Raw genomic sequence first — 26,285 nt, forward strand, 5'->3', positions numbered from 1 at the left:
GATGTTCGGAGAAAAACGGCTGGATCTTGAACATGTTGTGGGGGAAGAAGCAGTGGATTTGGGAAGGGGGCAAGAGAGAGAGGACTGAGTCAAAGATAAATATCAGGTATGGGCCTGAGTGATGGTGATGCTGTCAACAAAGAAAGAGGCTGGCATGCAGGGTTTGAAAGGAAAGGTAAGACTCAGTTTTGGCCATGTAAAAGGTATGTTGCTGGTACGCCATTGTCAGATGGGCCAAGATGTGGGATTGGGTGAAGAGATGGGGTAAAGGTAGACTTGTGAGTCACAGGCATATGGATGGTGGTTAAAGCGATGCAGTGAATAAGCTCACTAGAGAAGTGGTGCAGAGAGAGAAGTTGGGGACTAGAGGTGGAGCCCTGTGATACCCCTCCCCTCAGACAGTGAGAGAGGGAAGAAGACCTCTTCAATAGTCAGAGACCCTGAAGGAACAACAAGACAGATCAGAGAAGAACTGGGAAGAGACAGAATTGCCGCAGCATAGGGAGAATAAAATTTCAAAGAGGATGTGATTAGTGGCGTCACAAGCAGCTTAAAGGACAAGGATGGAGCAAAGGCCCTGCACATAACCCGGAAGAGGTCATTAACAACTGTGGTGAAAGCAGGATCTAACTAAGGCGCCGATCCTATTGCCAGTAAAGTCAATGACACTGCATGGTGCAGCATTACCACCACCTCCTGATGAACACGCATTTCACTATAGTTCAGCTTCCTCTTGCCATTTGCATAAGTGCTCAGCTGAGAGCCTTATCACTGATTGCTTGGGAGGCAGAGGGGGACAATGCCTTCAGGAAGGTTGGGTTCCACACCCAAGCACAGTGGGTTGGGAGTCTTTCTTTCTTTACTTTCTTCCCATAAGCACCAACCCTTGAGGAAAACACCTTGCTGACTACAGCTTTATTTCTTTTCCCCTTTGCTGAATCATTCCACCAGCTAACACTCTCCTTCACTTTAAATGGGAGCTGGAACATTCCCTAAGGGAATTAGTTTAGTGAGTTCCTTATTTGATTGTCTTTAATCTCTGAAGAAGTCATAAAGCTAAGAAAACAAAAGCTTTTGTTTTTCTGGAGCTCTGCCTGGCAGCAGAGAAGCAAACATTTTTCTTTGAATAGCTGAGCCCACTTCACTAGGGTAATGTGAAACCTCAGTTGAAGGAATCTGTCATGCATCTAGCTGGAAGGCCATCTACTTCTGTTATTCACATTTTGACTGGATGAGACAGTGTCTTCAGGTTCAGTGAGCCATAAAGTTTGTGGAAGATACTGACTGAGAGCAGAATCATAGTTGAATGGTTTTGAGTGTATTGCTCTTCATATCTCAGCATTGTGAAACTGGTGTGTCTACAGTAGTAGAGAGACTAATTTATTTCTTATTTGAAAATGATCTTACAGTGATTCTGAGCTATTGTGAGAATCCTGCCAGATGCTAGAGTGAAATATTATACCATTATGTTTACAGTTTTTAATTTAAATGAAACATTAATCAAAGCTCCATGTTTTGTTAGAACATTGCCATTTGTTATGTTTACATCCAAAGTTTACTTCCATTTGCAAACCGTTTTGGGTGGTTAACATGGCTTCACTGATCTGCCCAGATTGCAAATGCAAAAATTCCATAAACAGTTGGGAGTGCTTAAAAATTTTCAGTTTAAAGTGTGATTCTAAGCTTCTCTAGAGATGAAGGATGATCCTGTGGATGAAGCACTAGGCTGGGACTCTGGAGACCTGTGGTCAGTTCGCAGGTTTGCCACAGACTTGCTCTGTGATCTTGGGCAAGTCACTTCATTGTGCCTCAGTTCCCTGTCTATAAAATGGAGATCACACTTCTTCCACCATTGTCTGTCTTGTCTAATTAGACTGCAAGCTTTTCAGGGCCTAGCAGAGAAGGGGCCTGTTCTTAGCTGGGGCTTTTAGGCATTACTGTAAAACAAATAATTGTATGACCTTTTCCACAGCAGGGGTGGCCAACCTGAGCCTGAGAAGAAGCCAGAATTTACCAATGTACATTGCCAAAGAGCCACAGTAATATGTCAGCAGCCCCCCCATCAGCTTCCCACCCTGCTCTCAGCACCTCCCCCTCCCTCCCCACACCTCCCAATCAGCTGTTTCGTGGCATGCAGGAAGTTGGGGGAGGGAGGGGAAGGAGCAAGGGCACAGCAGGCTCAGGGGAGGGGGCAGGAAGGGGTGAAGTGGGGGCAGGGCTTGTGGCAGAGCCAGGAGTTGAACAGGGAGCACCCCCTGGCCCACTGGAAAGTTGGCGCCTGTAGCTCCAGCCCCGGTGTTGGTGCCTATACAAGGAGCCGCATATTAACTTCTGAAGAGCCACAGGTTGGCCACCTCTGATATACAGGGTGGTGTTAACCATAACAAGCCACCTGCAACAATGAATCAACTGAGTGCTACATCCTCTAACAGGATCACATCTGCTAACCGATTGAGATTTGACATTAAGACCTTTAAAGGGCACCTTTTAAGGCTGTGGTGATGAAATCTCCATTTCTTTGTACTCGGTGAGGATGTGCTCATCAAGTACACAGGCAACTGTAAGGCTTATGGTGTCATTAGCTTGTCAATTCTTTGTTTTTCAGTGGGTGTGTACTTACCCAGTCTTGTAGATGATGTGAGAGTAAAGCTTGCTGTTGTTAAACCTTTATGGGGTTTGCAACTAAGTTCTTGTTTCTGGACCTCAGTTAGCGATTGAATCCTAGCATTCAGCAAAAGGACAGGTGGGACCCTCATGTTGGGCCTAATCCTAATAGGTACTGGGTGCCCTTAACTCCCACTGAAAGCAGTTGGATTTGAGGGCGGTCACTGGCTCAGGTTTTATAGGAGGGAGTAGCAAAAAGGAATTCCTTCCATCAACCAAACCTTATCAGCCACGGAAAAGAGGTAGGGCGATAGAGAGCCACCAGAAGGGGAGGAGAATAGCCTCCCTTTCCCTTCAAACCTCACGAGGGGAGAGAAAAAGGTAGAAGAAGCCTGACAACTCTTCTACCTTCCCAGCAGCCAAGAGAATAATTTGTTAGGTGTCCATTGGGGTGAAGCGGGTTGGCTTGATGGAATAGGATAGAACATGGTCTTAGTTCAGTCTCCGCTTTCTAATCTGAGCGAGGGCAAGAAACATCCTTATAAAGGAAACATTCTTCTCAGAAAAAGCTTTGAGGCAATACGCTGTAACCTGTAAAAAAGAAATTATGATTTGCCTGTCCCAACTGGTTATGAGGGTGTGATGGCGTCTTTGTAAGTGTACCCCATGGGTGTGACTGCTGTGCTGAGCTTTCAATAAGAAGGTTCTCCATTTCACAGACTTAGTGTCCTGCCAGATCTGAGACTTGAGGTTGGCAGTGAACTCGAGAACCCCAGGCAGGTTGAGGCCAAGCAAAGTTCCATACATGATGCAACCAGTTTCCAGTTAAATGGGTGACAGCTGCATTGTCTCTCTTTAATCATCGTTTTTCCAGCTAATTCCTTGGGATGGCTTCAGGGACAATGAGAAACCTGCCCCCTCTGTCAAAATGATTATTTTGCGTAAGAGCCAGCAACCAGGGGGATAAATGCTAGAGAATAAAAGGGGGGCATGAACACTAGCTGAAATTCCTATATTCAAAAGTTCTGCTGCAGTCTATGGATTTTGATAAAATAATATCTTGTCCCGGTTCTGTCAATGATGATATGCTTAGCAATACTATCTCCTTTGCTCCCTACCTCATGAGAAAAGCACATAATGACTAAAATGAATTAAAATTGGTAATATGCAGATGTAGTAACTAAATAATAGAATGTGGTCTGACAAGTTAGTGAATGTGCTTCCCCAAATACTGTATGTCCTGAGACTCATAGACTCTAAGGTCAGAAGGGACCATTATGATCATCTAGTCTGATCTCCCGCATGATGCAGGCCACAAAAGCTGACCCACCCACTCCTGGAATAATTCTCTCCCTTGACTCAGCTGTTGAAGTCCCCAAATCATGATTTAAAGACTTCAAATCACTGAGAATCCTCCAGCAAGCGACCCCCGCCCCATGCTGCGGAGAAAGGTGAAAAACCTTCAGGGCCTCTGCCAATCTACCCTGGAGGAAAATTCCTTCCCGACCCCAAATATGGTGATCAGCTGAACCCCGAGCATGCGGGCAAGATTCTGTAGCCAGACCCTCCGGAAAAAGTTCTCTGTAGTAACTTTTAATATCCCATCATTGACCATTGTTACTAATTACCAGCGATGGCACGTTATTGACCTATTGACTAAAATCACTTTATCTCATCAAACCATCCCCTCCATAAACTTATCAAGCTTAATCTTAAAGCCAGAGAGGTCTTTCGCCCCCACTGTTTCCCTCGGAAGGCTATTCCAAAACTTCACCCCTCTGATGGTTAGAAACCTTCATCTAATTTCAAGCCTAAACTTCCCGACGGCCAGTTTATATCCATTTGTTCTCGTGTCCACATTAGTACTGAGTTGAAATAATTCCTCTCCCTCCCCGGTATTTATCCCTCTGATATATTTAAAGAGAGCAATCATATCCCCCCTCAGCCTTCTTTTGGTTAAGATAAACAAACCGAGCTCCTTGAGTCTCCTTTCATACGACAGATTTTCCATTCCTCGGATCATCCTAGTGGCCCTTCTTTGTACCCGTTCCAGTTTGATTTCATCCTTTTTAAACATGGGAGACCAGAGCTGCTGTATAGCATTGCCTGCATCTTAAGCATCTCTTGAAGGACATATTTGGTCCTGATGCGCTGGGAGCACCAGAGACTCCAGAATTGTATTGATGTGGAGAGAGCTCCATAGGGTCAGCCAACCAGCTATAGCCTATTACAACTTCCTGGTCCAAAAGAACCTCCCTAATTTAAATTCTGTTCCAGACCTGTAACTAAGATTTGTATATATCTTGAACCCTAGCCAATGGGGAGCTGCCTTGCAATATATTAATAACTCTGCTATTGCTCTGCAATGAAGGTTGATCCATCAGAAGATTATATTTTGTTCACATTGGTCCTTGGATAGGTTACAGAGCCTGGGCCTTGTCAGAACAAACTGCTGCTGGAGATGTGGGTCTCTCAGAGCCACACTGGCTCACGTGTTTTGGGACTGTCCCTGGATACAATCCTTTTGGCTAGAAGTAGGCAGGAGGATTAAGAGATAATGGATAGCCCCTTAAAAATTACTTCCCAGAATTGTGTTCGGGGATATAGCCCATCATCTTGGAAACTCTCCAACTCATGGAAAGCTTGGTTCTCTGGAGTACTGCTTGTAACCAAATAACTCATGTTGCTTAGGTGGAAGAGCAGACTGCCTCCCGCGATAGAAGCATGGCTCAGCGACTTGGCTGCCCTGACAGCTAAAGAGCGGGTAACATTTTGGAGAAGAGGAACTTTAGACAAATTTGAAAAGATTTGGTTTGACTTCTTAGAAATTTTTGATTCATCCTTAGTGGATGGAAACTGAGGTGTCACTCCCTTTTCCCATTCCTGCCTCCTTCCCTTCCTTCCTTTCCTTTTCTTTTCCATTCCTTTACTACTTGTGTTTTTTGGGTCTTCCCCTATTTTGGGAGTTTTTTTGGTGGGGTGGAATAAGTAAAATATTAATACACTTAAACAGAACTTCTAAGCAATTTCATCTCTCTTTCTGGTTCTTTCCCCCTTAAAAATAAATACTGTCCTAAGCAGCCCCTGGGATCACAGAAGAAACTCATTTGTTCAGATTTACAAAGAATATAATTTGATGCTAAAACATGATAATCATATGCAAAAAATCCACCTCTTAAATTAGCTAATACATATAAATGCTAAACAATAATAAGAGAGATGTGTCTGGGGATCTGTTTTTCTATTTGCATATTAATCGCTATCTCTAGTGGTAGTATTTTGTAATTTTGCTATAACAAATTATATTCTAAATAAAGAAACTAAGCGAAATTCTATAAAATTATTTGCACTGAGATTTTTCTGTCCCCCTTTTGCCACTTAGGAAGGAGTAATATCTCCTGCTGATCTAGACCTTGTGATGTCTGATGGATTGGGAATGCGGTATGCATTTATAGGGCCGCTTGAAACGATGCATCTCAATGCAGAAGGTATGCAGTTTTTTCCCTTAAGACTTAAATATAATACTTTTCAAGGCAAAGATTTCTTGCGTAAAGCTTTGCTAATATTGTCTTAACAGTTCAGACCAGGGTAAAATTGACTGTAAATGTCTTTTCTCTTTTCATAATAAGGTAGGTCTCAAGTACTGAAATCATATGAAAGCTTTCACAGTTTCAGGGTAACTGCACCTGTATTCCCCTTTCATGTCCCTAAAGGGTACTCACTTGAAGATTTCTGGCTCCCAGTCATCACCTCTCTGGCAGAGACCTGCGTCTCTCTCCCTCCTGACTGGGGTTTTTAGGCTGCATAGCTCCCTGGATTTATACTGTGATCCTCAACAAGCCAGGCTACCTAAACAGGCCAGTGCCTGCATTTTGCTTTCTTTAAGAAGGCTATAGCCAGTGTATTTTCTGCAGTTATAAATTATCACAGTTTCTAAGCAAGCACATTTATTCTTGAGGTAATAGCATTATAGAGAAAATATATAAACCCCAATAATAAAAACTGACAAAAGTTCCAGTACATATGTTAACAGGTTACCAGAGGTCACCTATCAATCTTATGCAAGTCAATTCCTTCCAATCCTTCCACAAGGATTACCCCCACCCCAATCCTGCTTGCCCATTTGCTGAATCAGAAAGAAGGCCTTGAGTCAATTTAAACTCAGGCTATTTATCCAAAAGTCCTTTTTATGTCTGCTGCTCTCTGGAGAATGTGGTTTGAACTGGTGTATGCCTTTTCTCCCCAGGAGGTGATACCTCTCTGGGAGGCTACACCTAGCTGATTTGCCTTAATTGCTACCTACTGTTTAGTTCCTGGATGAGCTGTGGTAGCCCTGTCCCCTGGAGCAGAACACAATTATACATAAATCATCCATTTAAAACAATGAACCCCAGTGATCTGTCTCATCTTCCCCCAGGGAGGTTACATTCAATCCCAACCGATATAATACATAAACGTAACACAATATGGGCTTTCAGGGATATTGCAGGAGATTGCCATATCTATCACAGAAGGGGGTGGATGTTGAGCAACTCTTTGTCTGAGGCCAGATTAAGTTTCTGTTTTTTAAATCAGTTAATTTAGGCTGAGTTACTAATTTTTGTCCCAATCCCTTGGAAACATTCACGTACGTGTAATTCAGCCCGGTTTTAGGGCCATCAGCAGAAGGACAAGTCAGAAAAGTTCACCAGAGGCTGAGGTGCGAATACAAGATCACTCTCTTCGAGTGGGTGCAGGGGTTCTAGGTTCATTCACATTGATACCAATTTGATAAATGTGTCTAGGTGCTGTGAGTACAATAAGTGGTATATGCAATGCCCTAAGTCACTGCAGTTGATCAATTAACAATACCACTTGACATTTCTCACATGGTTTTTAAGATATTGTGTTAGTCATAGTGATAGATACTAAGTCTGGAAGGGACCACCAGATCATCTAGTCTGACCGCCTGTATGTCACAGGCCACCAACACTACCCATCACTTGCACACTAAACCCAACAACTGAAATGAGACCAAAGTATTACAGCCCCCAGGAGACTAGACTAATACATGCCACAGGCAGAGAATAGGGGGGACTGAGGTGCACCAATGCCCGAAGCCCCTGCAATGGAAGGGAAATGGTTAAGTGAGATATACCCAGATAATCCTGTCAAATGATCCGCACTCACACGCTTCATAAGAAGGCGAAAACCGCCGAGGTCACTGCCAATCTGACCTGAGGGGAAAGTCCTTCCTGACCCCACATGTGGTTATCAGTTAGACCCTGAACATGTGAACAAGAACCAGCCAGCCACGTATCTGAGAAAGAGAGAATGCCCTGGCCCACCCCAGTGTCCAGTTTGCAGCCAGGACTATCCTCGATGCTTTAGAAGATTTTAAAAAATAAACCTCTCAGAATACTCTGCGGGAATCCCTTCCTGGCCCCTGCAAATGGAGGCTGAAGCCCTGAAGGATGAGCTTGCTTAGCCAAAATACAGATTTAAGATATCTTTAGAATTTTGTTAATTTTATTAACCACAATAAAATGAACAAAAAATGGTAAATTACAGAAAATAAAGGTGGTGTTACAAAATTTAAAAAATCTGTTAACACAAAATGTGAAAATATCAAGAAATAAAAATGAAATCATTGCAAACCAAGAATATATATATATGAAATATAATCACACAGTAGTGAAATAATCACAGAATGTAATGGCACAGTTATAAATTTTATCCTAAGTCTATATCTTCAATTAGTCAAAGGATGGAAACTTGCCTTACATCTCTACTCTCTGAATAGGCAATTTTGGTACCAATATGGAATTATGGATCCTCAATATAGATCCTTCAAAAAAGAACAGGAGTACTTGTGGCACCTTAGAGACTAACAAATTTATTAGAGCATAAGCTTTCGTGGACTACAGCCCACTTCTTCGGATGCATATAGAGTGAAACAAATAGATCCTTCAGTTTGCCAATCCAGTTGCATACCAGTCAACTTAAACACCACTTAAATTGTCTGCTGTTGCGTACTCTTGCGAAGCTCCACTCCGGAGAGCAAGGTCCATTCTAGATATTTTCATTTTTGATCTGCTGATTTCTTGCAGTTTTTCCATCCTCTTCCAGGTTTATAACTCAACATATAAATCACATAGATATTTTCTCTTAGCTTGGTACAGCAGACAGGTAATAAAATGGCAAGGCACAGAAGCCGTGTGCATCTTTATCTGTTACATCTTTGTTAACTTTTCCATTCAATCATACAATTAAGATCACTTGTGCCTGTTTTTCTCAACTGGGTTTGTGTTGCCAGTTGACAAGTGTCTGTGAGTATTCATTTGGCTAGTAACCTGGTGATTGGGCACGCTGTCCCTAAGAAACTGTTTAGATGAGTATAGTCTTTTCTGTGGAGCTGTTTAAGCAAGTTAAGAAAGAGAAGGATCCCCTTTGCCATCATCATCTGTACTGTGAGGAGCTGGCTTTTCCTGTTCTCACTTAACTCACATTGTTACACTCAACAGCTGATGGTCATAAGAATCCTTGTTAGCTCTAGAAGATTTTAGGCTAGTCTCAGAAGCCAAACTATACCTGGGCATCCATAACATTTTATTCTTGGTATTAAAAAAATGTAATTAATCTTTTTAGACTATCATTCTCACACTGCACATTCCTTCAGTGCAGTTTTAACTCTCAGTAAACATTAAAAAAAAGGAAAAAGTATATAACACACAGGGTGGCGTCTACATTTCCCTGGAGTGTCCAGCCTTGGCATCTGTTCATCATAACCCATGTTTGTCTCGTCTTTTCTGCAAGAAACAACAGTTGTCATGAAAAGTGTTGTGAACTTTTCCTTTTTTAAACCAGCTCTAGTTAATACCTTGCACAGTGAAGTGACTGGGTTTTTTTTTTATCTGAAGAAGCTGACTATGTAAAAGCAGAGTATATCCCACTAGTAGATTAATACTAAGGTTATGTCTATACTACCCGCTGGATCGGCGGGCAGCGATTGACCCCTGAGCGCTCTCCCGTCGACTCCTGTACTCCACCGCTGTGAGAGCCGCAGGCAGAGTCAACGGGGGAGCGGTAGTGAAGATACTGCGGTGAGTAGGTCTAAGTACATCGACTTCAGCTACGTTATTCACGTAGCTGAAGTTGCATAACTTAGGTCGATTTCCTCCTCCCTCCCCAATGTAGATCAGGTCTTAGATTGCTTTGTGACTGCTAGTGATATATAGATTGGGTGAGGCAAAGGTTTTGTAACAGAACAGGATGACCCTGCAGACTGGTAGCCCATGTACAAAAGAAGATGCTGCAACAGGTTTGCAGTAGCATTTGGCAAAAACAATATTTTAACATTAATGAACAAGATAAAAGAGAGGGAGTGCATTGTAGGTGGTTAATCTATTGTTTAAAGTTCTTCCATTAAAAAAAAAATACAATCACATACTCAGTACAGCCCTGGACTGGGCCACCAGACAACAGGGCGTTTGCCTGGTTGCTCATTGTCTTTCATCATCTGGAATGTCGATCTGCTCCCAGTTCTGCTGATGCAGGCTGGGAGTGCGAAGCAACTGCTTATATAGGATCCAGCTGACACACTCAGGGTACGTCTATACTTACCCGCTGGTTCGGCAGCCAGCAATCGACCTTCTGGGATCAATTTATCGCGTCTTGTCTAGACGCGATAAATCGATCCCGGAGGTGCTTGCCGTCGACGCCGGTAATCCTGCTCTGCGAGAGGAGTAGGCGGAGTCGACGGGAGAGCCTGCCTGCCACGTGTGGACCCGCGGTAAGTACTTTTAAGTTCGAACTAAGATACTTCGACTTCAGCTACGTTATTCACGTAGCTGAAGTTGCGTATCTTAGTTCGAACTGGGGGCTTAGTGTGGACCAGGCCTCAGACTGCCACTGACTGCTCTCATCAGAGAGAATTTAACAGCATCGTTTGCTGGATGCCATGCCTCATTGCAACCAATGGACATCAGCTGCAATTCTGTGCCAGCTTTCTCCTTGCTCTTCCAACGCTGCTTTAGATAGTGTGAGAACTAGCAGTGTTAGGTCCCTCTTCCTTCCTCAGGATAGCTCTTCTGGACCTACAGCACTGGCTTTTCCTTCCAGTTTGCAACAAATGGGGAGAGGGTGAGGTGTAGGTGAACTCTCCCTTCCTCTTTCCAGTCTGCTTAGCCCAGCAGATCCTACCAACCCAACAACAGCTACCTGGAGCCAGCCAGCATCTCTCTTTAGCCAGAAATCCACCCTAGCAGCTCCTCTAACACCTAACCACGCTTCAGGTCAGTAAGCAAAGAGGGAGTCAACATAGGATTTGGGAGGTGAGAAGCTGAGGTGAGATACAGGAGGAATTAGTGGGGATAAAAATGGAATTACTTGGGCGGGGGGTGAAGGATGAAATTTTGGGTTTGGGTAGAGATGGGTTTATTTTGGAAGTGGAGGGAGTGATATCCTTCTCATTTGGGAGAGGAGAACTTGACTCATAAGGATACTCCTGGAGGACAGTGTTGGTTTCTTTGGTTGTTTGGTTTTTGGGAAGGATACCCCAAGATCTTCCTATAAACCACCCACCTGCAAATGCCCCAACCTCCCTTGCTCTGCCTCTTATTTTCTTTTCCTCCATTTTTTCAAATTGACTGACCAAAGGGTATTGCTTAGGTTACTTTGCCCTATTATTTAAGCAAGAGATTTGAACATACGGTACTGTGCCAATAGTCATGAATACAGAACAAAATGCCAATTTCAAGTCACTAATGGCATTGAGACAGAAACTTGAGAACTGAATGGGAACAGACAGAAAGGAAGCCCATAAAAACAAGGGAAGTACTATAAGGACATCCAACTTAACGTGATGATGGTGAATGTTGATTTCAGATCCAATAAGTTCCTTACCACTGACTTGGTTATTTTAAGATTTGGCATGGTACCACCACACAGAAATGCCATCAGCCCTTTACCTGGCAGTAAACATCAATATAGTACTTTAGAGTCTTTTCTCATTTATCTATCACAGTATTATTTTTAATACACACAGTACCTCCTTGTATGTGTAATGAACTATCTGTTAATCTGTTGAAGTTTGTCCAGACTCTGTAAGATTATATGTTTGTTTTTAAGCTTTCAGAGTTACTTCAATCTCTGTGAAAAATAAGCTGTCAAACGAGAATAAGCGATCATAAATATAATTTTTTAAATGCTTAAATCTGTAAAAGGGGTTTGAGGGGATATGGGCTCTTTTGATCTCAGTTGCTTCAGTGTAGTTACTCCAAATTTATACTAGTGAAATGTGAAACCAAAATCAGAATCTGGCCCTAAAATTGCTAACTCTCGCATAGTGGTTTCCAAACTTTTTACGAAGGTGACACACCAACTGCATTTTCTCTCTTTTTGGGTGATCAGCCATTACCCCTGCCAACCCCCGCCACTCCCTATCTTCCTCTAGCTGCTGCCTGGATCCTGCTCCCCACACTGCTGCCTGCTGCATGAGAGCATGTGGGAGTTCTTCTGGGGCGAGAACAGGTTGGTGACAAATCTGCTTGCTGGCCCAGCTGCTTCCGCCCACGCTGCTGCTACCCTTGCCTGGCTCCAATTCTCTGCACTGCTGCCCATTGCCCAGGGAAGGTCAGAGCAGGATCCAGACAGCAGCGAGCAGACAGTCAGCATTCTCTCCTGGTCCCACCTATGTCCCAAAGGCACTTCCTCCATGTTGCTGGTGCTGCCACCCAGATCCTGCTCCCCATAGTGCTATCTGCTGCTCAGGGGATGTAAGAGTAGTGGGAAAGGGGGCTGTAGAGAGCAGTTCCAGGGCATGTGTGACCCACCTAGACCCTTCCCACAACCTACTGGTGGGTCGGGACCTATCATTTGGGAAGCAGTGCTCTAGCACACGTGCTGGATATTGAGACTATGAAGGACTTCTAAATACGCCTCTACCCCGATATAACGCTGTCCTCGGGAGCCAAAAAATCTTACTGCGTTATAGGTGAAACCACGTTATATCGAACTTGCTTTGATCCGCCGGAGCGCACAGCCCTCCCCCTTCCCCGGAGCACTCCTTTACCGCGTTATATCCAAATTCATGTTATATCGGGTCACATTATATCGGGGTAGAGGTGTAGTGTGAGAGTAAAAATAATAATATGCAGTTTTAGGGTTACGTGCTGTCCACCATCCACTGTGGGGATTTCCACTGGTATCAGCAGGAGTTGGATGGAGATTAAGAGCAGCACATGGCCCTCAATTTATGATTTTTTCTACCACTAGTGGGCATTCTTGCTCATGTTAGAAATCTCTCCAAGATGGGCAGGGTTGTGGTGAACAGGGTGTGAAATGTAAAAAGCACTAAATATCAAAATGAAAAAGAAACACCAACCACAAACAATAATTCAGAGTCACTTTCTTTGCTGGGCTTCATAAAATATAGCTGGGTGTGGCTTTTATACACTCAACAAGCATACGTTTCAACTATAGTTATTAATACATTTCACTCAACAGTATAGATGATTTGTATTGTCATGCCCACTGGTTCAATGGTGAAGTGTTTTGTGCTACCATGTAGGGAACTAGTTTTCATCAAGATCTAGATGTTTGCTCCATACGCAAGCAAGCAAAAGGTGAGAGCTTCCCAAACTTAATATGGTCTACTCTAGGGTGAGGAAGAACTTTGTGCCTCTGTTATGGCAGTACCTAATGAATGATTTGAGTACTAATGTTATCTGATCCTGCCATGAAATATCCTCTCGTTGGCCAATCATTTATTTCTCACTTTAGTAGGATCAGTAAAGCTGAAAAATTCTGTTTAGGCTCTCCTGAAATGGAATTTTTGTTAAAATCCCTTTCTGCAAAAAGTTTCATGTTTTTAATATTTCTTCTCTTTTTGGGATTTAACCTTTTCTTTAAAAAAATGAAAAGTGTTGTGGAAAGGTGTTCCTCCTTTTCGGCCAGCTCTATGTGTGACCCTTACTCGTGGTGCTGTGTTGATTGTAGATACCGTGCTTCTTGGGGCAGGAACCAGGTTTATACATACTTTTGTGAAACATCTCACTTTGGGGTGACTGAAGAAAAAAGTACAAGTCCTTTTAATTGTTTTAAAGATCTGTGTCAGACATTCCTTTCCCAGACACCCCTGCCTCAATCCTGCATCAATTCCACCTTCACCATAGATATCCAGGTTTACACCACACAGCTCCCTGGGTTTTCATAAACAGAGTACAGGAGGACACATGAATCTCTCCACTGTGAGTCAAACGCTCTCCTGTTTGTGTCTGGGAAAAGGGAGAACATAAGAACATAAGAAAGGCCGTACCGGGTCAGACCAAAGGTACATCTAGCCCAGTATCCTGTCTACCGACAGTGGCCAATGCCAGGTGCCCCAGAGGGAGTGAACCTAACAGGCAATGATCAAGTGATCTCTCTCCTGCCATCCATCTCCATCCTCTGACAGACAGAGGCTAGGGACACCATTCCTTACCCGTCCTGGCTAATAGCCATTAATGGACTTAACCACCATGAATTTATCCAGTTCTCTTTTAAACTCTGTTATAGTCCTAGCCTTCTCAACCTTCTCAGGTAAGGAGTTCCACAAGTTGACTGTGCACTGCGTGAAGAAGAACTTCCTTTTATTTGTTTTAAACCTGCTGCCCATTAATTTCATTTGAGCAAACTGATCTGCCAGTAGTGGACACCCTTTGGTAAAGTGCCTTCATGAGGCAGGCGGTATAGGGTTGACCTTAACTAACTACCTCGAGGTAGAAATTTACAGTGCCTTAGCTCTCTCGATGTGCAGTCCTAGTGGAGACATCTCAAGTTAGCTATCTCAATATAAAAATAGTCCTTTTTTTGCAGTGAAAACTGAAAACATAGCCTAAGTGACTTGCCCAGCATTATATAGGAATTTAGTGAGAGGGGCTGGGATAGAATCCAGTTCTCCTGGGTGGCTTTCAAAAGACCGTCCTTTCCGTCTTTGTCCAGTGTCACTGTTTCCCAACCCCTCTCCCCAGTGGCAGTGTCTCTCTGTCTCATGGCTCCTTGCCATGCGTTGCCCCAATCTGCCGAACCTCCCCCCACCAACTTACTCCTGAAACTCCAGCTTTGCAAATCACATTGTAGAAATCCACAAGCTACTGGTAACCAATTCAACTGCAACAGCAAAGAGTGTACAGCAGTTCTGTCCTGTTTCCTTCAATACATATGTACCTGTCAACTTCTGTAGCAAATGACACCGGGGTCCTACAGGCAATAGCCTCATAAACTACTAGTGCTGAAAGTACTTTATATCTATTCAGGACAGCCCTTAAGCACAAGGTTATATTATTGAAATAAACTGTGGGAATTTCTATTTTGGAACAAACCAAATACATTTTTTCACTCCTGTTTTAGGAATGACAAATTATTGTGAGAGATACCGTGAAGGAATGATACATGTTCTGAAAACCTTTGGGCCAGTACCAGATTTTTCAGGTGAAATTGAGCAGCAAATCAGCCAGGTGAGTGTACAAGACTGGATTGATGTGATTTCATAAGGACCATCAAAATAACAAATGTTGGCTTTAATTTCTTTGCAGTGATCACTTGTTTGAGTGACTCTTGGAAGTACCTCTGATCTGTATTTCTCAGTGAGGGTATGCACTTAGACTGATTGAAAATGCCAAAATAGAATTGACATAACATAAATCCCTTTGTAAAGCACTTTGAGATCTATGGATGAAAAATCATAGAAATTTAGGACTAGAAGGGACCTAGATAGGTCATCTGGTCTAGCCCCCTGCACTGAAGTAGGCCTAAGTATTATCTCTGGACCATCCCTCACAGGTGTTTGTCTAATATGTTCTTAAAAACCTCCAATAATGGAGATTCCACAACCTCTCTAGGTAATTTGTTCCAGTGCTTAACTACCCTGACATGCTTACCCTTAAATGCTATCTAAGAGCTATGAAGCATTATTATAAGCTTTTCACTATGCCTTGGTAGAACTCTGAGAGCTAGTGTAGATGTATCTCACAGTGTTCATAGACAATTAGTGGTTGTACACAACAGTAAGAGATATGCTTTCGTATGTTTTGTTCCTGTCTATCTGTTCTGATGAGCTGAACTTGGAGGTCTGGTTGTTGGCATACCTATGTGACAAGTTATGAATAATATTTGATAACAGTTTCTTCTTTTTACTCCTGTATTTATATATTCTACAAACTAAAACTCTAATCTGCAAAGCATTTAGACATATGGCTAACTTGATTACTCACATGCTTAAAGTAAAGCACCTCCTTATGTGCATTGCTGGATTGGGGCCCAGGTTGTTTATCTTGCATCTGAGTTCTACACCAGTGTGAGTTCAAATATAAAATCACCACATGGGTTTATTGCTGAATCAATATAAATCAGGAAACAACAATAGATAGCAAACTATGCCTTTCCATCTATCATCCTTCTTAATGCCTCTATAAATGGAAGCATAGCAACTGAGTTTTGTGATCTTTTCGGAGTACGATATTCCCTTTTGGCCTCATGCTGATTCTGTCTCCTTTTTCCTTGGGCTCCATCAGAGCCATTGACAAAACTAGACTTACAAGGAACCTTCCCCAAAGGCAAAACTTTAAACACTTTTTATGCTGCTTTCTGCCCCCTGTGTTGCTCTAGAATAACTGCAACTTGTGAATTATTATTATTGGCAACAACAGTGCTGCAAATGACGTGGGCCCAAGTTTTATCCAGCTTTTGTTATATTGCTCATTGTTTATCTTCTAAAGTTCTGAACTATAGGCTGCACCTTTTGGCAAATATGGCCTTGGGTCTATCTCTGCACTTTGAGAAATACTTCCCTCTCTAAGGGCTTGTCTATACTTACCGTGCTGGTTCGGCGGCAGGCAATCGAACTTCTGGGTTCGATTTATCGCGTCTAGTCTGGACGCGATAAATCAAACTCAGAAGTGCTCCCCGTCGACTCCGGTAATCCTGCTCGCCGCGAGGAGTACGCGGAGTCGACGGGGGAGCCTGCCTGCCGGGTCTGGACGGCGGTAAGTTCGAACTAAGGTATGTCGACTTCAGCTACGTTATTCACGTAGCTGAAGTTGCGTACCTTAGTTCGATTTGGGGGTTTAGTGTAGACCAAGCCTAAGAGCACATCAGTCAGTAACATGCAACTGGCATGAGCATGTTACCTACTGTTGCTCTTCTTGCAGTGATCCATTTAACATATAGATCTTCAGGTCCTTAATCCTTGCACTCAAACACTAGGGTCCACTTTCCGGCACGTTGTTTTTGGTGTTGTTTTTTGCCTCTAGATGCAGCCTGCCACCTTGTCACGGTTTCTAGCACTGGAAGCCCATTTAATAACTTCAGCCTGCTCCTGACTCCACCTTTGCAAAAAGTGATAGCTTCATTTCTTGGATGTGCCTCACGTTATAATTTTATCTCTCTAAGGCTGCACTCCTAAAAAATGACACCTTCATAAACATGGTTTATGAGGAGTAAAAAAAAAAAAAAAAGCAAGTCTTCAAACTCCTACATGTGTACTTGGATTAGAGCTAAGAGTTAGTATCTAGCTGCCTAAAAGGCCAAGGCTGGGTCTCCTCCTTCATAATTAATAATAAGAGTTTTGTCAGAAGGACTTGACAGCTGCCTCATGGGCAAACCAAGCAGACAGGTTAATGCTGAGTTGCTGCTGATAGACTTACATGGCCCTGTGTGAGAGCTGGTGTACAGTAGAACGTTAGGTTGACCTAGCTGTGTTGCTCAGGGGTGTGAGAAGGTCAAATCCCTGAGAGATGGAGTTAAGATAACCTAAGCCCCAGATGTAGACAGTGCTAGGTTACCAGACAAATTCCTCCATCAACCTCGCTGCCGCCTCTCCATGAGATGGATTTACTAGAGTAACGGAAGAACCTCTTCCATCGCCATAAGAAGTGTTCACATTACAGCACTATGGTGGTGCAGCTGCTGTGCCACTCTAGCGTTTCTAGTGTAGACATACCACTACCAATGTTAGGCCAGAATGTTCTCCAAACTACAGTGAAAGGTGAGAGCTCCTACCTCCAAGTACAGATCCTCACTGTCCACCGTAGAGATTAACTAACTTCTAACTAGTGGCTCAGACAGCCTGCAAAAAGAACAAAAGGTATGAATCAATGGTATCCTCCTTTCCATGGAAAAGAAGCATGTTGGCCTTAAACAGGCAAGGGATTTAAACAGGCAACTAGTGGTCCTTGTGACCCTACTGTCTGTTGTCAACAGAATCAGAACCCATATGACAATTACCAGCATGAATGTTAACCAGAAGAGGGGAGAAAACCGTCAAAAACAATCTTTGGTAAGAAATTTCCAACATTCAACATGAGGTTTAATCTTCTATTTTCTTTATTTCAGGCCATGAGTGAAAAAACTCCAGCTGATCCAGAACATCTAAATGCCAGGAGAGCATGGAGAGATGAATGTCTTACGGGTCTTGCCAAGTTGAAAAAACAAATGAAATCCAACTGAGTTGCATCCTCTGTAATACACAAGGGCAAATTATCGGCATATCTCCACAAAAGTGGGTGCTTCCATTTCCACAGGCAAAAATCTGTATTTGCAGAACAGGTGACTCAATATGCAAGCAATGATTTTTGCCCATGTGCGAATGCAGAGGGTGATTCAAAATGTAATTCAATTGTCATTACATTATTAATTAGTGACAGGAACTGCGTAAGAAACTAATGCATGAAAAACTTTTTATATGATTATTCTAAGTGCTTTAATACTAGCTTATGCAGATTTATTGTAGCCCTGTCAGTCCCAGGATATTAGCGAGACAAGGTGAGTGAGTGATATAATATCTTTTATTGGACCAACTTCTGTTGGTGAGAGAGACCTGAAGAAGAGCTCTGTGTAAGCGCAAAAAACTTCTCTCTCACCAACAGAAGTTAGTCCCAATAAAAGATATTACCTCATATAGCTTGTCTCTTTAATACTAGCTAGCATCAGTAGTATTAATACTGTATAATAGACAGGCACACAATAGTTTTTAAAATTATACATTTTATAATCTTGCTTGGAGATATGTAGCCTCAGCAGCGCTTGCATTTGCTGGGGTCCAGGAACAGGCAAACATCAGCTATTTGTCATTATGGGACAAATTCTGCTCTCCAGAACCTTCTGTGGGCATGGTGAGCTCTGACTAATTCGACTGCATTGGGGTGAGAGGAGAATTTGTGGAATGCACTCCTCCTAGGGAGACTAGGGGAGGGGTCCACTGGCCATTCTCCCCACAGAGTAGGAGCACAATAGCTTCAGGGTTGCTGCAACCCAGCTCTGTAGCTGTCCCACAATTTTGGTGAGAGAATTACTTTTTCCTTCCCTCCCCCCCACCCTTAGGCACTTAGATACCATGGTGATAGACAAGGCATAAGTATAAGTACCTGAATAGAATAGAGCAGAATCCCTCCTTGCCCCCCAGCCCCTATAGAATTCATCAGAGCCTCACCCAGTTTTTCAGGCTATGCACTTGACAGCCCATGACTTTGTCCTGACCAAAGTGAGCAGTTTGATGTCACTGGTGGTTTATTGCTACTCAAAATAAGTGTGTCCGATTTAGGCCTTCTCTAAAAGAGCTAAAAAGGTGGTTAGTTATTTTTAAATTGAGTTAGCTAACTTAAGAGGCAGTAGGGTATAGTGGACAGGGCCTTGATCTGAGACCTGGGTTCTCTTCCCAACTGTGCCACTGACATGCTGTGTGACCTTGGGCAAGTCACATCTCCTCTCTGTGCCTCTGTGTCTTCTCTCACCCATTGTCTGTTTAGATGGTTCATTCTTTGGGGCAGGGACTGTCTCTTGTTATGGGTCTATATAGTGCCTGGCATGGTAGGGCCCTGATCTTGATTTGAACCTTTGGGCACCAGTGTAATATAAATAATAGAAAAGAATGATTTGAACTTAATGTAGCCACTGCTTAACATCTTTCAGATTCCAATAGCTGGTCATATTGTAACCTAGGTTACCACATAATGTATAAGGTGTGAAGCAGTGGCTATGCTACGTGGTGCTTCAAATCCTGTTAGCGAATATAATTTTAAAAACACCTTTCTCTCTATTCTAGACAAGGTCATAGAAGGTTTTAATAATTCTTTTTAAACATAAGATTAGTTCCTTTTTGCTATGTGCATGTCCACAGTAACAGTCTCATTATGACTTAGCTGGTTAGTTGCTCTGCGTTAACTTGTTTGATATCTTTGAAAATATATCAAAAATATCTGCCTCCATTTCTGTTCTTTGCTCATGAATAAAAGGTTGTAATGAAATATACTGACTTCCACAAAGGTCCTGTGTGATATTTTACTGGTTACACTCAGAGCTGTAACCACGGCGGGGCAAGTGGGGCAGCCACCTAAAGCGCAAAGCCAGGGGGTGACTCGGGCCGTCGATACCAGCCACAACAGGGCTCGGTGGGGCTAGCCCTGCATGGTGAGGCTCGGGGTGGGAATGCCACCTTCACCTCCTGACTCACCTCAACGGGCCACCCATCCTGTCTGGGTTGGGTGGGGGCACAACCAAAAAATCAGTGGGGCACGTGACCCTGCGTGTCCCCTGATGTGTCGCCTAGGGGGTACAAATATGGTTACACTACAAATGTCTAGTTACAGGTTCTTCCCCCCTCCCAGGCTTGCCACGCGAATCAGCTGTTTTGCGGCAAGCCTGGGAGGGAGGGGGGAGAAGCGGAGCGGCAGCGGCGCACTCAGGGGAGCAGGCGGAGCGGAGGGGAGCTGCGGCAGTAGGGAGCGGTTCCTCTGGCCCCCCCCCCAGGTTATAAGCCTGGGAGGGAGGGGTAGGAGGGGAAATGCGGCGCGCCCAGGGGAGGAGGCGGGGAAGGGGTTGGAATGGGGCGGGGAAGGGGCGGAGTTGGGCGGGGGGGGGGGAGCGCAAGAAAATTTTTTTGCTTGGGGCTGCAAAAAACTTGGAGCTGGCCCTGTCCTGGCCCCCTCTGTTCTGGTGCCCCTGGGCATAGCTACACTGACATAACTATGCAGGTATAGTCCCAGGCCTGATCTACGCTTAAAAATTTGAATAACCTAGCCACATCACCCAGGGCTGTTTAAAAAAAAAAAAAGTTCACACGCTGTGCAACATAGTTAGGTTGACCTAACCACTGGTGTAGATGTGGCTAGGTCGATGGAAGAACTCCTCCATCGACCTAGCTATTGCCTCTGGGAGAGGTGGATTATCTACATCAATGGAAAAGCCCCTTCTGTCACTGTACGAAGCATTTACATTACAGTGGCACAGCTGCAGCACTGTAGCTGTGCCTCTCTAGTGGGTGTAGTGTAGACATGGCCTCAGTAGTGGTGACGTACCCTTACACTACCAATCAATGGTCCCAATGCTAGTAAAACTCCTAGGATGGTGTTAGGTAAAAAAGCAAGTCCTCACTCACCTCTCCAGCACCCGAGTTTGTGCGGAGTTGGTATGGGGCTCACAATCTGTCAGAGACCAGACACCAATTCATTGATCAACGGGCTCACACTATCCTTAGCTTGAAAGGCTTCAGAGTAAGTGTGGCAAGTTTATTAGGGGTGAGCATCAATATTTATACACAGAAGTAAACAAAGTGATTAACAGATCATAATGGTCATGCATAATCAATCAAGATTCTACAGGATAAAACAGGTTAAAATGTAAATTCAAAAAGAGAAAAGGGGAGATGGCTACTTAAGGGGAGGGGGGTGTCATGAGTAGTTCGCAGGTCAGAGCTTTGATTAAAAGTTCAGACAGAGATATCAAGTCTGGGTTAAGTTTAAGCTCATCAAAAGTTCAGACTCAACATTCCTCCATTTGTAGCTTTGGGATAACTATTTACCAAAAGCTACACCCCATTTTAAGGAGCCAAGGGCCGCTTGGCAATTTCAGCCTGGGCCAACTCGAAGAGAGTAAGGCCCTTGGCTGAAGTAGGAAAAGAATAAACTGACCCACATGAGTCTATGAGGGAGGGGACACACTGAATACAGCAACACAGTATTATAAGGATTACTATGGCCCCAACAATACCCACCAAGAGTTTTTTAACCCACCCAAATCCAGGCAGCCAATTCCATAAGGCTCCCCACCAATCATAAGGTGGCTGGCCAGAGGAGTAGTTCTTAGCCATTTCCCTTAGATGTTTGGTACGTTGAAAAGTGTCAGAGTAGGTGTCATTTACAAAAACACAGCATTCTTCATTTATGAGGGCGCAAGTTCCTCTCTGGGCTGCTAACATTATGTCTAAAGCCATTCGGTTTTGCAAAGCTAACTGGCGCAGCTGGGACATTTCCCCGGCCTGATTCTCAAATAGGGTCGCAGTTCATTGGTTAAAGATTCTAATATTCCCTGTAGACGGATGACACCACCCCTCAAGCTAATGAGACCAGCCCACCGCTGCCACGACAAACCATCACGGATATTAATATCTCTGAAGGTTTCACGGATGTTACGAACGTGGGGAAAATGAGGGGGAGTGAGGGAGATGCGAGAAGGCGGTGTTAGCCACGCTAAATAACATGACCCTGCCCAATCAGGGGAGAGAAAGTAATAAGCTTTGGGCCCGCACACCCAGTATGTTCCATACAATGCGTTTCGGGTATTCCATTTCTCAAAGTAGGAGGTAACCCACCACCCGTTGGACCACTGTTCCCCTGGTAACGCAGAGGGGTCATTGTGCGAACTGCAGAGGCACAATTTGGTAGTGGTGTTTTCAAAGGGCAGTGTAGTACTGCTTGAGCAGTTGTAGAAGGCAATCGTATGTCCCTTAGCAATTAGTTGGACACCCTCGTGATCTGAGCAGGGCTTCTTAAAAGCTGACTCTGAAGGCTTGCCCACCCATGAAAAAGTTGGATCGGGGTGAGGATCCACATATGGGATAAGTGGGATGCGCAAGGCTTGAAGCCAAGATTTTTACTAAAGGCGGTGCCATTAAAATACATGTTGCATTTACTTGTTCCCACAAAAGTTGACCCCTTTTCTTTAACAAAACACAGTGATCCTGTCTGATTGGTTACCCTGAGATATCTGTTAATTGGCACTCCTGTTTTGTTCCATGTAAGATTGTGTTGGACTGGATCTTTTACTCTAGCCGGTGGCATCCAAGTCATATTAGCAGTGGTCAGGGGAATGGGTGTGAAGGGGAGTCCCTGTTCTGCATTTACTGGAAATTGAGTACATACCCAGCAATTACTTCTATTTCCTAAAATACGAGTTTTAACCTCGTGGGAATATCTAATAAAAGCATTATCTTCATAGGCAGAAAATAAACTAAAAAGGCATAATAAAAAACATACAGTTGTCAGAATAAAAGGTCCTCTCATTTTTGCCGAGTCAATTTAAGTCTGATGTCTGAAAGAGGTAAGCTGGTCCACTGGTCGGAGGCAGTGTCCTCAGTGGTGGCAAGAGCTGCTGGTCCGTTACTGTGGTCCACTACAGCTGGCTTGACGTGGGAGTGGTGGATCCAGGATTTGCGTCCTTCCAGGAACAGTGCAGTCTGGGTTGTTAAAAGAACCTGGTGGGGTCCAGTAAACCTCGGCTGGAGGGTGTCGCCACGAACGAACTTTTTGGCCCAGACGAAGTCCCCTGGTTGGAACGGGTGGATCTGTTCTTCCAGCGGCACGGTCTGGGAAAACTGCGAGGCTTTCCAAAGGGTACGGAGGCGAGCCTGTAGGGAGAGAAACTGGCACGCGGTCATATGATCCCCTCCCAATAGTGAAACATCAGCACGTGGTAGCGCCCCGCCTTTGAAAGGGGGGTGTCCATAGAGCAGTTTAAAGGGGGATAATCCAAATACACAGGTTGGGCGAGTACGAAGGTGAAACAGGACCAAGGGAAGTACCTGAGGCCACTTTAACCCTGTTTCCTGACAGTATTTAGCCAATGTAAACTTAAGCTCCCTATTCATACGCTCAACTTTCCCGCTAGACTCGGGGTGGTAGGGTGTATGAAAGGAGTGTGAAATGCCCAGTTCTTGTTCTAAACGGCCAAGGACATGACCAGTAAAGTGAGGTCCGCGATCTGAGTCAAGCACGAGAGGGATGCCAAAACGGGGTACAATGTCTCTAAGGAGAATCTTCGCCACTGTGGCAGCAGTACAATTAGCAGTAGGAAAAGCTTCGACCCAGGAAGTTAGAGGGCAAACGAAAACAAGGAGGTGCTTTTTCCCAAAAGCCTTTGGCATATCTGCAAAGTCAATTTGAAGATGTTGAAATGGAGCAGCAGGCAGAGGTCTTCCACCCTTAATTTTGTTAAGAGGCGGAGCAGGTCCATTACGCTGACATGTGCTGCATGCTTTCACTATTGACAGACAGTAGGGTTGAATGCCTGGAGCATACCAAAAGCGAGCGATGGTGTCCACAAGGGCGTGCGTGCCGTAGTGACCCCCCTTATCATGGTGCCAGCGAATTACCATGGGGTATGTGGAGCGAGGGAGGCAGGCTCGGCCATCCGGCATAAGCCAGGTCCCTTTGACCAGAGTGGCTCCGAGGCTCTCCCACAACTGTAGTTCAGCAGCGGGTACTGGTACGGGGTGCGGTGGAGTAAAGGAGGAGGCTGCAATAGCCAACGTGGGCATGGCTAAGGGTAAGACGGCAGCCGTCTTGGCGGAGGCGTCAGCCAGGGCATTCCCACGGGTGACGGGGCTATCATCTTTAGTATGGGCCCGGCAGTGAACTACAGCCAGGACCGAGGGTTCTTGGAGGGCGTCCAAAAGCTTGTGGATGAGGGGGAGGTGCTGAATGGGTTTACCGGCAGCTGTCTGGAAACCTCGAAACTTCCAGAGGTGGATGTGACAGTGCACAACTCCAAAAGCATACTTGCTATCAGTAAAAATGGTAACGGTCTTACCAGCGGCCAACTGGCAAGCTCGGGCCAGGGCATAGAGTTTGGCGGCTTGGGCTCCCCAGTTGCCTGGTAGTGAGGCGGCCTCTTGAATGTCCCATTCAGAGGTGACTGCATAACCGGTGAAACGCTTGCCATCAACATAGAAGGAGCTTCCGTCCGAGAAGAGGATGCAATCAGGGTTGTCCAGTGGCACGTCAAACAGGTTGTCCCTTATCTGTAAGATGCTATAAACTACTTCCACACAGTTGTGCTGATCCTGGAGGACTGGCAGGTCAGGAAGCAAGGTAGCTGGATTAAGGGGCCCACACCTTTCAAAAATTAGGTTAGTGTCTTCTAAGAGTTCGGCCTCTAGCTGTTGCTGACGATGGGCCGAAAAGACTTGGGTTGTGCCCCTACGCAGAAGGGCTGACAAGGCATGAGAGGTCCAAACCATGGTAAAATGACCCAGGGTCAGGCTCTTTGCCTTTGTGATCAGCAGGGCAGCTGCTGCCAGAGTCCGGGTGCAGGATGGGGTTCCCTGAGCGACAGGGTCGATCTGCTGAGAGTAAAAAGCAAGCGGGAAATGGTGGGGCCCGCTCAGCTGGGTAAGGACGCCACTAGCAATTCCGCCCCTCTCGTGGACAAAAAGGTGAAAGGGTTTGCTGTAATTGGGGGGGCAGAGAGACATGGAGGAGGCCACACTGTCCTTGAGTAACTGAAAGGCTTGGATTGTGTCCGGGGACCACTGCAAAGGGTCAGGAGCAAGGTTAGCAGTGAGTCGGTGGAGCGGTTTGCTTAACTCCCCGCAGGACCACAACCAGGGGCGACAGAAGCCAATTAATCCTAAGAAACCTCGAAGTTGTTTCTTGGTGTTTGGCAGAGGGCAGTTTTGGATAGTCTTTATGCGGACTGGGTCCATTTGTCTCCCCTCTGGGGTTAACAGGAAGCCCAGATATCGGACCTTCTGTGAGACCCACTGAATCTTGTTAGGGTCTACCTTGTGGCCTCTGGTGTGTAGGTATAATAAAAGTGCCTTACCATCGATGCGGAGGGCAGCTTCTTCGCGGTTACCTAATAGGATGTCATCTACGTATAGGACTAACGTGGATCCCTGCGGACTGGTGAAGCCTTCCAAGTCGTGGCGGAGGCATTGGCTGAAAATCGTGGGGCTGTCTCTGTAGCCTTGAGGAAGTCGTTGCCAGACATAACTTTGTCCCTCCCAGGTGAAGCCAAAGAGATACTGAGAGTCTGGGTGCACAGGAATGCTGAAAAAGGCTGATTTTAAGTCAATAACAGTGAACCACTCAGCATCTCAGGGGATTTGGCTGATGATAGTAGCTGGATCAGGAACTACTGCATGAAGAGGGACCACATACTGATTAACAACCCGTAGATCCTGTACAAAGCGCCAACGAATAGGGTCTCCGTCCTTTTTAGGAGGCTTTTTGACAGGCAGTATAGGGGTGTTACAGGGAGTGCGCTGAGGGCGGACTAGCTTTTGTGCAATGAATCCCTCGATAATGGGGCGGATGCCCTCCCGGGCTTCCAGCGACAGAGGGTATTGAGAGACTGACGGGGGGGTTAAGGAGGGCTTCACTTGAATCCTTACTGGCTCTGCCGAAAGGAGCAGGCCAACATCAGTGTCAGAAATTCCCCAGAGGGTTAAAGGCAAGTCAGTGAGGTCAGGGGAGAGAGATGGGGGGGTTTCCCAATTACCCTGAGTTGGGGCCGAATCTCCTAACACTGTCATCAATAATCCTACCCCTTCAGGAGTGCAGGTTAAAGTAGCCTCAAGCTTACAGAAAGAAGAACAGGAGTACTTGTGGCACCTTAGAGACTAACAAATTTATTAGAGCATAAGCTTTCGTGGACTACAGCCCACTTCT

General features: G+C 44.8%; 1 protein-coding gene across 3 annotated transcripts in view; it reads left to right on the plus strand.

Annotated features, from left to right (window-relative positions):
* The window catches only part of CRYL1 (crystallin lambda 1), a 67,940-nt gene extending 48,067 nt beyond the window's left edge, over positions 1-19,873 (plus strand). For all 3 annotated transcript variants that reach the window (XM_054015479.1, XM_054015480.1, XM_054015478.1), the window contains exons 6-8: positions 5,987-6,092; positions 14,974-15,080; positions 17,956-19,873. In XM_054015479.1, the coding sequence (XP_053871454.1) occupies positions 5,987-6,092; positions 14,974-15,080; positions 17,956-18,069 (327 nt within the window). In that variant the 3' untranslated portion in view covers positions 18,070-19,873. The remainder of the gene's footprint in view (positions 1-5,986; positions 6,093-14,973; positions 15,081-17,955) is intronic.
* The last annotated feature ends 6,412 nt before the right edge of the window (positions 19,874-26,285 follow it).

The sequence above is a fragment of the Malaclemys terrapin genome, chromosome 1, assembly GCF_027887155.1.
Source record: "Malaclemys terrapin pileata isolate rMalTer1 chromosome 1, rMalTer1.hap1, whole genome shotgun sequence".
Lineage (NCBI taxonomy): Eukaryota > Metazoa > Chordata > Testudines > Emydidae > Malaclemys > Malaclemys terrapin.